At 40.5% G+C, this 12942-nt stretch overlaps 2 protein-coding genes across 5 annotated transcripts in view; one reads left to right on the plus strand and one right to left on the minus strand.

The window, feature by feature from the left end:
* Positions 1-1538: 1538 nt before the first annotated feature.
* On the plus strand, positions 1539-5154 carry SDR42E1 (short chain dehydrogenase/reductase family 42E, member 1). Of its 3 annotated transcripts, none has more exons than XM_065848613.2 (3): positions 1539-1715; positions 2131-2232; positions 3535-5154. In XM_065848613.2, exons 2-3 carry the CDS (start codon positions 2165-2167, stop codon positions 4640-4642), a joined length of 1176 nt encoding a protein of 391 aa, XP_065704685.1. In that variant the 5' UTR covers positions 1539-1715; positions 2131-2164; the 3' UTR covers positions 4643-5154. The 3 variants fall into 3 exon arrangements, with proteins under 3 accessions (XP_065704685.1, XP_065704684.1, XP_071670280.1); XM_065848612.2 differs by lacking the exon at positions 1539-1715 and adding an exon at positions 1722-1885; XM_071814179.1 differs by lacking the exon at positions 1539-1715 and having other exon boundaries at positions 2145-2232; positions 3540-5154.
* Positions 5155-6356: 1202 nt separating this feature from the next.
* PLCG2 (phospholipase C gamma 2) overlaps positions 6357-12942 on the minus strand; it is a 64763-nt gene continuing 58177 nt past the window's right edge. For both annotated transcript variants that reach the window (XM_065848256.2, XM_071814178.1), the window contains 2 exons: positions 12702-12886; positions 6357-11938 (listed from right to left, as the gene is read on the minus strand). In XM_065848256.2, coding sequence (XP_065704328.1) covers positions 11896-11938; positions 12702-12886 — 228 coding nt within the window. In that variant the 3' untranslated portion in view covers positions 6357-11895. The remainder of the gene's footprint in view (positions 11939-12701; positions 12887-12942) is intronic.

Consider the following 12942-nt stretch of genomic DNA (forward strand, 5'->3'; position numbering starts at 1 on the left):
CAGTGCGCAGGTGTCCTAAGAAGAAGTCAACGTTAACATTTTCAGACGATCCAACTTGAGTACTTGCCTAAATTCTTCAAGCCCCACACCACTGATTTCCTGGTTTATTAATATTTGTATAGCATCTCTGATTTGAGCTTCAGCAACAGGAATGAAAGAAGCACCAGCGCAACCTCGGGCGGTGAAGAAGGGCAATGTCACCTTTGTTGCAGACTAGAAATCAATTTTCTGAAGGTCACTCAGGAAACCCCCATCAGAGCCAAGACTAAAACTCAGACAAGCATTTTTATCCATTTTCATTTTTTTTGTACTATTTTAACCAATTGTTTTTTAGTAAGACCATTAATGTGGTTGGTTCTGTTCTCTTGTTGGTTGGTCTTGTTCTCTTCTCCCTGCCCCATTGTTCAATTTAAAAAAAGGACAATTAAGTAATACCAAAAATTAATCAAATAACACAGAAATCAATCAAATTAATACAAAACCAGTAGACTGAGGTGAAATTCCCCAGGTGAAATATCAAGTTCTGTTGGCATGTTTTGTATTTTGATGACAAAAATAATCTTACTAGCTAAGTATTTTGAATTGCTAAGGAAACCAGATGAACTAACATACTATGAAAGAATAATTAATTATTTCATTCCTCATTCTTTCTAACTTGCATTGGTCACTACGGCTGCTTATTTAGCTCTGTTTAGTTGCTGATTGAAGGATTTCTTTGCAGTTTATTTCAGGTGCATTTCAACACAGGCTGTGGCAGGTAACACCCTGTTTACACTGCAAGTGGTTCTATCCTGACACACCTTGCCCTACCGTGCAATTCCACGTGTCGACGTGATCTCTTCAAGTGACTGTGACGCAGTCTAATTCTGCTGGGATATATGCAACTATGCTACAGGCTCTGAAATGCCTGGTTCTCTGGTATGAAAATTGGGTTTATAAGTTTGTGTTGGTTTTTGGTTTTGGTTGGGTTTTGTTTATTTAAAAAACAATAAGCAATCCCAGCACAAACATTCCATTCTATGTATCTGTTCAACCTCTCCAGGGATGGTGACTCCACCACTGCCCTGGGCAGCCTGTTCCAATGCCCAACAGCCCTTTCTGGGAAGAATTTTTTCCTGATATCCAATCTAAACCTCCCCCAGTGCAACTTGAGGCCATTTTGTCTCATCCTATTGCTCGTTTCTTGGGAGATTCCCTATTTTAAGGTGCATTATGCTGAGACCCAAGATCCGGTCGAGTGTTGCTGAGGGAAGGACAGGACAAGTGATAGGACAAGAGGAAATGGCCCCAAATTGTGTCAGGGGAGGTTTAGATTGGGTATTAGGAAAAATTTATTCACAGAAAGGTTGTCAGGCATTGGAACAGGCTGCCCAGGGCAGTGGTGGACTCACCACCCCTGGAGGGGCTTAAAGGGCGTTTAGACGAGGTTCTTAGGGACGTGATTTAGTGCTAGAGTTGGGTTATGGTTGGACTTGATGATTCAGAGGGTCTCTGCCAACTAAAATGATTCTATGATTCTAAGGGAAAGGGAAAAGGAGCACCGTCCAGACACCCAGACTGACACAACGTGGCGAGCTGACGCTCACCGGGACAAAACTCAACACGTACCGACCGCCTTCCCGCCCACATGACCCCGCCGCCATCTTGCCGCCCGCCCCCGCGAAACTCCGTTTCCCGGGGAGCCCCGCGGCCGGCACAGCGGCGCTCCGGAGCAGGTAGGGCCGGGCCCCGTTCCCGGCGCGGGGGCTCCTCAGCGCGGCCCTGCGCTCCCCGCGGGTCCCTCCTGAGGGGCCGGGCCGCGCTGAGGGGGCCCGATCCCGCCGGGCTGTCCCGCCCGCAGTCGCTGTACACGGAACAACCGCAGCACAAGGCCCGGGGAGGGAAGGTGACTTTCCTAAATTCTCATAACGACACACACAGATCTGCCTTTTTTTTTTTTCCTTTTTCATAACAAAACTGTAAGCTCTCCTTTGAGGAATACCAGGGCAGGAGGTGGTTCAGCTTTGCCCAGCAGATGGTGAAATGAAGGGCTTCAATTAAAACATGAAATAGATATGTGAATAACTGAACGTGTAGCAATGTTAAAACACAGATTGGTTGTAATGTGCATTTTTACAATGTGTTTTATAGGACAATTTCCTTCAATAGTGCCAAAGGAAAGAGGATGAACCGAGAAAACGCTGCCAAGGAAAGAGTCCTCATCACCGGAGGAGGCGGCTATTTTGGCTTCCGGTTAGTGCATTAAATAGTTATCACGTACAAGAATAAATGTAATGGATTGTTGCTGGTGAGGCAACAAAATCAGTCTGGAAAAGGGAAAACCGAGCCTGAGGTGCCTGATGCGGTTCCCGCCCGTCTCTGAGCCATCTTGTGTCGCAGTTTTAAACAAACATGTTATTCTGTTTGCCACTGTTTCAAGCAAACACACTGTTGTGTTTCCAAATGTCAACATCAGCTGACTTGCAGGCATTTACCTGTCTGGTCACTTTCGTAATGGGGATTTAGTGCAAGTCCACACTTGTACGCAGATCTGTCTATTGACAGGAGGCCACAGCCTGCACATAATTACACACAGACTTGGCCATATAGATACTCCAGCTGCTCTCAAGAACATATTTATTTTTATGGATATTGATGTTTTAGGGTTAGAGTTGTTAATAAGGTACCTATTACAGTGAAATCCTTTTCCCGTAACTGTATACAGCTCTGCAGGCTAAACCATGTAAAGAGAAAAACCCTATTTTGAGCCCTGGACTATCTTTTAGAGAAGCTTCAGAGTGAGAGAGATTACAGTCTTGACCCAAAAGTAAATTTCAAGCAGGGACAAAAAAAATCTCAGAACATACCTATCTGAATTCTGCTTGGGTTTTTTTTTTCCATTGTCTCCCCCTTTTGGCATTATAGAAATACAACAGTTGAAGGAAAGGGGGAGCAATATCAGATTTGTATGTTGTATTAATACCTGTATTTATACCTTTGACTTGGAATAAAATGTAGACGTGTGGCTAAGTGTTCATACCAGCTTAGAAGCATCTTGTTCATTCCTCTTCTCCATAAATTTCAAGCACAGCAGTGAAGACCAGGCTGTTGTCCTGACAGAGCTGGGATGGCACAAAAGCAGTAAGATAAAACCAATAAGATTGATTTATTATTTTTCTAAAAATATTTGGCTACAGGTTTACAGGTGAAAGGTTTTCTATTGCTGATCTATAGGGGACAGAAGCAGATAAAATGCTGCTGAAAGCACTTCAGTTATTTTTGTTCTGATTTTTCCTTTATCACAGTTCTACCTCCCTACTCCCCCCCTTTTTTTTTTCCAAAGTATTGATGAAGCCTGAGAAATTAGCTCAGTATCTAAAGTATCACAGTTGAATCTTCTCCATAGTAGATGAGTAAATATTTTAAAAACTCCCATCAGAGAAAAAAAAATAAAGTCAGTATTAAATAGTTAATAGTTTTCTCTTAGCTCCAGGTGAAGTGTTTCATGCATTGTTGTGCTATGTCTACTAACATATGGTTTCTATCATGTTTCAGTTTAGGTTGTGCCCTATACCAAAAGGGAGTTGATGTGATTCTCTTTGATGTCGTGAAGCCACGTCAAGCCGTGCCAGAGGGAATAAAGTTCATGCAAGGGGATGTCTGTTGCCTGTCTGAAGTGGAAGGAGCTCTCAGAGATGTAATCTGCGTATTCCATATCGCTTCCTATGGAATGTCTGGCAGGGAGCAGCTGAACCGAAAACTCATCGAAGATGTTAATGTGAAAGGAACGGAAAATGTCATCCAAGCCTGCAAGAGCACAGGAGTGTCGGGTCTGGTTTATACAAGTACATATAACGTGATATTTGGAGGCCAGATTATAGAAAATGGGGACGAATCTCTGCCTTACCTACCTCTTCACCTTCACCCAGATCACTACTCCCGGACCAAATCTTTAGCTGAAATGAAGGTGCTGGAGGCAAATGGTGCTGAGCTTGGAAATGGGAAAGGGGTGTTAAGGACTTGTGCTCTCCGGCCAGCAGGTATCTATGGGCCTGGGGAACAAAGGCATCTTCCAAGAATAGTGAGTTACATTGAAAGGGGACTGTTTAAATTTGTATACGGAGATCCTCTTAGTTTAGTAGAATTTGTACATGTAGACAATCTAGTTCAGGCTCATATCCTTGCCTCTGAGGCCCTCAAAGCCAACAAAAAGCACATAGCTGCGGGCCAAGCCTATTTTATTTCAGATGGCAGGCCTGTAAATAACTTTGAATTTTTCCGACCGTTAGTAGAAGGTTTGGGTTACAAGTTCCCAACCTGTCGTCTCCCTCTCTCCCTTGTCTATTTTTTTGCATTCCTTACTGAAGTAGTTCATTTTCTTGTAGGTCACATTTATAATTTTCAGCCTCTCCTCACTCGCACAGAGGTTTACAAAACTGGCGTCACGCATTATTTTAGCATGGAGAAGGCCAGAAAAGAGCTGGGGTATGAGCCTCAGCAGTACAGCCTGAATGAAGTGGTTGAGTGGTTTAGATCTCAGGGATGTGGACCAAAGCCGAGAAAATACACGGTTGTGCATCTTGTTAGGGATGGAGGATTGCTCCTGCTGCTGATTGCTGTGATGGTCTCGTGGTTTCCATCTGCAGTTACATTTTCAGCCTGAAAGATGAAATGCTGAGTATGGAGGAGAGAATTTACTTATGTTCTCTCAGTACTCTGTCTTGAGGTAACTAAAAAAAAAAATTAAGAAAAACAAGAAAATACACATTTGTGTAATTCGGGTAAATAACAGTTTTATCCCCGAAGAACAAAACTGCTGAGTAAAAAGGTGACATTTTTATATGTAGTTCTTCTTCAAAGTAAATTTGATCAGATCATGAACAAGATGAAGCTCAGTGTTACTGCAAACAGCATTTTATTCATAGGTGCAACACCACACTACAGTGAATGGAACAAATATCTTTAGACTGACCCTTCTTTCCCCTGATGGGATTATACTCTCAATCCCTGCCCTTTATTCCTAAAGAGCTTGTGCTACATGATCCAGAGGAGAATAAACTTATTCTTTGATCACATTCCAAAACCAAATTCTGCTTTGCAGCTTGGATGTATATATGACTAACCAAGATTAACTGATAAACTGCTAGACAATAAATAAATTCCTTTTTTAATGAATACATTCTGGTATGCTTTTCTGAGTTAACTCTGATATCTAATGGCATTTCTGGAAAACGCACAATGGTTAATCTAAGTTACAGCAAAGTGCTTGAAGCAGCACAGATTTGTAGATTTTCCTAACAGTAAAATATGCCTGTTTAAAATGAATGAGCCAGCTAAAGTGCATTCATAAATAAGACCTATGATTTTTCCCAGCATTATTGAATGGTTAAACAAATAATCCATCAAGGACATTTGGTAAGTGATTACATTCATGTTCCACTGTTTATAAAATGTTTTTAGCCTTTAATAATATTTCTGTAACCTGACACCATTTGAATAGAACTTTACCTTTGTAGTAGGATGATAAACACTTGATCCACTTGTGGAGTTTTAAGAATAGAAAATAAGACCTTGTTAAGTACAGGTCACTACTGTTGTCTCCAGCATCTCCCCCATCTCTGTCAGTTTAATATAGGAAGAGATACTGAGAAAATTCACATAAAAATGTTAAATCACAAAGTTCTTTCCCTCAACCCATCAGCATTAGTTTCAGTACTTTCTGATAAAAGGGCACTCCTAGAAGTCCAAGGTTTTCTTTAAACTTTACTCTTTCCATTTTAATAGCTGAAACTACACTGATCTTAATTTTGTGTAAGTTCCAGTTACTTCAGTTCTGTTACATCCTACTGGGGTTCAAACGGGGAAGTGAAGAGGAAGAAAGCGGCAGTAGTTGCACTGCATTGCTGGAGGATTCTCAGAAAACAAAACTGCCTACATAGAGGAACCAAGCTCAAAGTCCACTGCCACCCATGTTTAGACAGTGGAGATTTTTGTAGTTAATGCTGACTGAAGACAACATTATTTTTTGAATGTTGAGTTATTTTCCTGTGAAGTTCCACCTTTAAAAAAAACCCAACTTGCTATTGATGTTTTGTTTTGCTTGAAATCTGAATTTTCTCCTCTGTCATTACCCTACCAGTCTGTACACCATGAAAGAAACTACATTTAACACTTAGCTTGAGGAACAGCTCAAGAGAACACAACTTCTTTTTTTGCACCCTGCCCTATAATAGGAATAAAATCAAGGGGGCCTGGGGCAGCGGTGTTTGTGTAGCAGCAGCGCTGCACTCCTTCATAAAGTGCTTACGTGCCTCCAACAGAGCGCTGATGGCACAAAGGCCACGTTCCAGAACTCATCAATATACATCACCATAGTCTGCAGAAAGAATAAACTTTTTAATAAAACAGAAGAAAGACAGACATGACCTCATGAAAGTGCCAGACTGCTGTTCTGTTTCCAACAGGCCCTGTTTTTCAAGTGAAAACTACTTGGTTATTTTCCCCTTTGGGTTCTCTGGTTTTGACATGATGTTATCAAAAACAGCTTAAGAACTTTTAATGCCAGCAGAAGCAACAGACAAAACCAAAACATACAAGAGATTGCACAAACCCATTGCACAGAACCACAACATTGGTATTTTATGCTAAGTCTTGTAAAAAAGTTTTAATTTCAGATATGGCACATAATTCCTGTGCTCCAGAGGAATTTCTTTGGCTATTTGTGATATTTTTATTAGCAAAACTCAGCTACTGCCGTCATCATTATCTCAATGGTGGGGCTGGTGGAAAAAATCTCTGAAAGTGTCCTAAACTGGTGAAGCCTAAACCCATGTTGTTAAGACTGGCTGAGGTTAAAGCCCTGCATAGGTTTTTAGGTACAACAAAAAAAGAAGATCCTGAGAAGACAAAAAGCCCGTGAATACCAAAACTTCTGCAGAAGCTGAGCTCAACACATGAACCTTTTCATTTGCCTGGAGTCAAGGACAGAACTTTTGGCTGATAACAGAACAGGAGGCATTATTTTGTCTTGAGAGCTCCTGACTCCTGCTTGAGCACAGGCTCCTAAATCAGGTACTTGTGAGGAGAACCAGGCAGCGGTTTGGCACCGGCCGCCCCGACCACATCAACAGCCCATCGGTGAATTCATTAATTCCCCGTCATTCAGCTCCATCTGGGAAAAAAAGCCAAGTCTTGGCTGCAGAAGAGGTGAAGGAGACTTTTTCCAAAACGAAAACAGGGAATCTGTGGCTTAAGGAGATACATTAAAATTGTTTGAAAATCACCTATGTATAAAGCCAGTCACAGCCGCTCCATTTTAACTGTTTTACAGTGAGAATTCTCTCCTTCCTGCTTCTCATTTTCATACTCTTGCAAGAGCAGCTGAGTAAATTAAGGTAATTAATTGAAGTGTTGTGTCTGTTTCCAAATTTTAATCTATCACCTGTTTTCCTGAAAGTGAATTACCAGAAAGGCATCTAAAAACTGAAAAAGCAGAACTGATATAGCACAGCTTCAATTTTTCCTAGTCCTCAAAATTATTTGACAATTGATAGGTGCCTCACTATAAAGAATGACACTGATGTTTTAAATAGCTACTTGAAGAATCGTTGGTCAGCTGCTTCACCTCGCCTACATAGTATGTCAAGGTAAAAATCTGCCACATATACACAAACAACTTATATTTAAATATAAATTAGAAATATATTTGTTTCAGAAGATTAAATCACCCAGAAAATAGACCAGATTTTTATAGTCCCTTCTCCTAAGAGACTCAATCACAACTTTCCTTCATTTCTATTTATTACAAATTTCCACATAGTTTCAACAAAATAGTGATGTATTCAATGATTTATGATGTGTTCTTCGTGGAAAAGCATCTTGAACACTGATAATTTACACAGATTGTAAAAGATCTGGGAATGAAATTGCAATTTGGTAGTGCACAAGTGTTAAGTGAGTTACTCCTGTGTTATTCTGGTCAAGCTCATGATTAAATTCTTTTAAAACTAATAGCTGTGCATGTTTATAAATACTGTTATGGATCAGAAGATAAATTTGGCTCCAAACTGATTCTGCAGGTTAATTTGCATTACATTTATCTCCTATTTCTAATGATATAAACTGAATTTCAGTCTGGAACAAAGTCAACTAGTTGTACTGCACTTGGCAACGCTGACACTTGACTAGTGCAGAATTCAACAACTGGACTTCAGCTTCCACACTGCATTCTGGTTTTTACAACTGGTCTGGAGAATTCAAAGATAATCTCTGGTGCACAGGCAATGCCATCTCACCATCTAGAAGTTCAGTTTGAGAGCTGCAAAACTAAAAAAATGCTTGCAACAGAGAAACTTACAGATGCATTAGGGTGGAAAAAAGTGAGAACACAGGCAACAAAACACCTGAATTAAGCAATTTTTTTTTACTTCAGAACTCGTGCATACCAATATTCACAAATTAAAAGGTGATAAAGACCATTTGGCTCATGTAATGACCTGGAGGAGCAAGGATGCTCGTATCGAGTCCTGCTCTACATGTCATTTTTATCAAAAGACTGGGAAAAAGTTTGTTCCCAAGACTCCCAACAATGAAAAAGATGACAATATGACGGCAGCATCGTTCACCCAGCAGCACTTCTGCCCATGCAACCTTACAGGCAGAGTGTGCTGACAGAATTTTACAGTGAACGTCACGATTACTGTGCTTCCAGACTACTACAAACCCATCTTTGCCTTCTTCGGGCTTCACTGTTTGAGTTGATCCGAATGTGATGTTCACTAGGGCTGAAGCTTATATCTGCCTGTCACTGAAAAAGGTCAGTTAGGGTTTGCCAGTTAAACATGATCTTTGACTTTTTCCTTCTGCCCTGCTTGTCTGCAGCCAGATGAACTGCAGCAATAACCATGTCTATGGAAATGATCAATAAGTCAGTTCATCTTAAAAAAACAGAGATGCCCTTCCTCCAGCCCCCCACAAAACACACCATCACACACCAGCAGACCATTTTTCTATAAGAACTCACTCATACTACCGCAAATGACCGGCAAAATTCTTGGAATTCCATAAGCATTGCTAAAACGAAGCATCTGGCATCATTCACACCACTGTTGAGATATCTAAAATTATTTATTAAAAATAAGTTATTTTGAGAATTTAAAACAGTTTCTATAAGAATATAACAATTTAACAGATATTGTTGACTTCAAAAAATTTATAAATGTTTTTCCTCCTATATTATACAATTAGCACACACATTCAAACCTACTTTCATATTAAAACATTTGCAACTGTGAAAAAGTTGCTACAGGGTGTGCCCTGGCAAAGAACTGAGAAGTGGTATTTTGGAGTTAGAAGACAGAATGCAAAGAACAGGAGAAGAATTAATATGTGGCCTTGCACATCACTTGCAAATCAACAAAACAGCCAATGCAGTATTTTCCTTCTGAATACAGTGTAACATTATATTCTGGGGAGAAAAGGTCTTACTGTAAAATGAGTTTTATAAATACTGAGGAGTGCCTCTTGCAACTTTTGATACCACATATGTGTGGGAAATATGCACGGGACTTTTCAAAGGACTAAAAAATGTGCTAATTCTTAAATATCTGCAGAGCAGCAGCACAAGGAACTCCTGTGTTCATCATGCAATGGCTGTTCTGTGTCGGGAATATAGATACCAACTAAAGAAGCCAGGAAAAACTGACAGTTCGGTTATGTCTGCTCTGGAACTGAGCTTAAAAAAAACAAAACAAAAACCAATCCACCATAGCAACAGCCTCGAGCTCTAGGGTTTGGTCTCCTGAGGCCACAGCATCTTCTAGATTCCTATTTTTTGTGATTAATCCAAACCAAGCTGGTAGTCAGCTGCCTAGAAATCTGTCCCACCTGTAGCAACAACCTCAGAACCTTCCAGACGAGGCTTTGGGCCACCTTGTCTGTTCAACACTGACACCACAGTGTTCTCACAACGTCAGATGGAAATCATGGAGGTTGCTGAATGAAATACACAGCACAGGGACAGATCATACAACAAACTAACGACATCCTGGAACATGCTACAAAATGCATGCACGTCAAAGGTCCCCCCCTTGAGGAACAGCAACTGGATCATCCAGTTACACATGGATACTGCAGATAAGCCCAGCTTTATACAGCAGTCTAGGTTATAGCTCCACCTCCCAAATCCACGGTTGATGTGATTTTTCTTTGTTGGAGGGTAGTTTGTACCCATCTAATCCTTGAACACAACTGGCTAGTGAAAAGATTTCAGCCAGGAGGAAGAAAAGCAGAAAATTGCCTTTAACTTTGTTCTCTTTTTCAGTTGAGTGATTAGTAATTAATTTCTTTATAATAAAAAATTTACAGAAGCCACCCCATCTTGGGACACACTATTATAGCACTTTCATCTTTGAGACAAGAGTGTCTTTATGGAATAACTAAAGCCTCGAGGGGGTTCCTCAAACCATCATCTGTGAACGCACAATGGCATCAATTAAGTGCCTCTTGAAACAACAAAAGTCATCGCGTGGGGAGCAAGAGAAACTGAAAACTGCTGAGGCAGCTTCATCGGGCCATGAATCCCAAATCCATGCACGTTTTCCGTGATCAGAAACACAACACTATGTAGGCAGCATCTTATGCCTCAGGCAGTCACTTAGACAGAAAAACTGCACGCATTTGGAGGTTAGAGTCAAGTACACAGACAGCAAAGCTCCACCTGTGTAGAGATAAAGGAATGTGATAGTAACAACGGTGGTAGCACTAAGAACCAACACATGCACCAATTATGACAACTGGTGTTAAATGTGCCATGGAAGGACTTTGGTTCTGCTCTGGCAGGAGAACACACTTGCTAATCTCAACCATGTTCATTTGATTAAAGCCATAAGAAAGATGTACCTCTATGTTTGTGCATACTATCATTCTTGCATTAGATACATTTTGGGAAAACAGTCTATATTTACAAAGCAGTATCATTTGACGCTATCGTCTAAGTAGGATTGCAAGATTTAAAATGGATGGTTCATTTAAAAACTCACTTCTAAGAAAGCAGCTGAAAGGATTTGCAAAATGACACCACACCAAAGTAAATGTTTTTCAGAATTTCAAATACCTTTCCTTTCCACAAACAAACAGATATTTCCTACTGTGTATCTTAAAACTCTTCCTTGTGGTGCCTTGAGGCTGTGAACATAGGTTCACAAGGGCAATGAATACAGATTCATATATCGTTCTTTTCTTGAACCTCCACAGAGAGTTCAACAGGAAAAACACAACTACAGTTGCAGAAGATATTTGGTTTCAACAAAATTAACATGTTATCTGGTTCTCAAACACGTAACAGAAAAGGAGACAATACAGTATGAGCTATCAGCTGCCCAAAATATATTATACAGTATCAAAAGTACAATCTGCTGCCTTGGGCACTGTAACGTATATGACATGACAATGTTGGTGTAAAAGTGCTTTTACAGCATTTAATAAATTAAAAACTCACTACCAGTTAATCTTAAGGAGCCAGGTTGTTAAAGTGGTGTGATTCCATGCATGCAAATTGTTGTGAATGTCTTATCTATAGCCTGCGTACATAAATACAGTAGATGACTTACACCTGTAGTTCAGGTATTGATAACAAGAAGCGAGGTCTATCCAACAACATGCCCTCAAATTTAAAAAATCTTGAATACGTAGAAGGTCTGGCCTGCACAGACGGTATGCTTTGTACAGAATATAAATTATTAGGAATTAAAACAGTTTTTCTTATAACAAGAAATTATAAAAGAAACCCATCTTTCCTCCTCCTCCTCTTCTTCCAGTCATTCAGTCTGATGAGACCGTCATTGAGTAGGATGACCAGGATAAATTAGTATCTCTTCCTGAATTGCACGATAAAGCACGCATCAAAGAATGGTTTCTTTAAGAGTAGAATTTGCTGTTACTGACTTTCTTCTCCTTTAATCTTAAGGGAAAAGAAAAGGAAAATGTCAAGTCTAGTGGGAATTTCTCAGAGGAAAACAGTCTACCAAGTTCAAATTACCCAGATACAAATGGCAAGTAATGCATCAGTAACAAGCATTGCATTTTTTTTTTCCTCAATAAATGGGAGTAAACCAGTGATTCATGCAGCTGTTCAGCACACATAGAAAAGTCTTCCCCCCATCCCATCTTGAGATCCCCTCAAGAATTCCTCCCGGTACACGAAGCCTGTGTCTCCCTCACACCGAGCCCAGCGGTGGTGGCAAAGGAGAAGGATCCTTCCCCTCAGCTTTGGATAATGTACTGACACTTATCAGACAATTCTAGGCTGTTACTGGTTTTATCTTTTGCGGTGTGTGTATCTGGAAGCGTCTTCTATTCTCCCATATCTAATACACTAACGATACTTCCAGGGACATAACTTCACTAGTGTAGAAGGAGTGAGGCGGTTTATTTATTTGTCTGTATATACCCCCCAGGCTTTCCTCCTGGAAAGTGGGAGAAGAGAGGAATGTAAACTCACAGAATTACCTGTTTCACTGTGATCACTGAAACTGAGATGGCACTGAGCAGAGATTTCACAGCATCTGCTGGCCTCTAGTGGCTCGCAGCCCTTCCTTGCTTCAGACATGCCCGTTCTACCCTCGCCACTCTGCAGATGCTTGTTTTGATAAAGCTGAGGTTTCCTCACCAGAAATCATGTCTAAATAGAGCTACCTGGGAAAGGAGAATGATTATCAACCCACCTGCGGTTGCATGTCTCTTGATATATCTGTAGTTTGCGTTCATTCCCATTGAATTCTTTTAATATAGCATCTCTGTTAGGATTTCTTAAATTCGCATGGGTGTCATAAAGGAACAGCTGGTTATTAAGCTCCTCTTGGCGCTTCCGAAGTTGCCGACATGAAGAATAAAGCTCTTCTTCACTTTCCTTCAAAAGAAAATTGGAAATCAATGTTACTTGTAAGACAAGAAGCAAAAATGACA

Source organism: Patagioenas fasciata, chromosome 13, assembly GCF_037038585.1.
Source record: "Patagioenas fasciata isolate bPatFas1 chromosome 13, bPatFas1.hap1, whole genome shotgun sequence".
Taxonomy (NCBI): domain Eukaryota; kingdom Metazoa; phylum Chordata; class Aves; order Columbiformes; family Columbidae; genus Patagioenas; species Patagioenas fasciata.

Bases quoted from the DNA above. Each gene is read 5' to 3' on its own strand.
- SDR42E1 (XM_065848613.2), top strand. From the start codon at position 2,165: ATGAACCGAGAAAACGCTGCCAAGGAAAGAGTCCTCATCACCGGAGGA. The intron at 2,233-3,534 runs GTTAGTGCATTA...ATCATGTTTCAG, and splicing joins GGCGGCTATTTTGGCTTCCG to TTTAGGTTGTGCCCTATACC.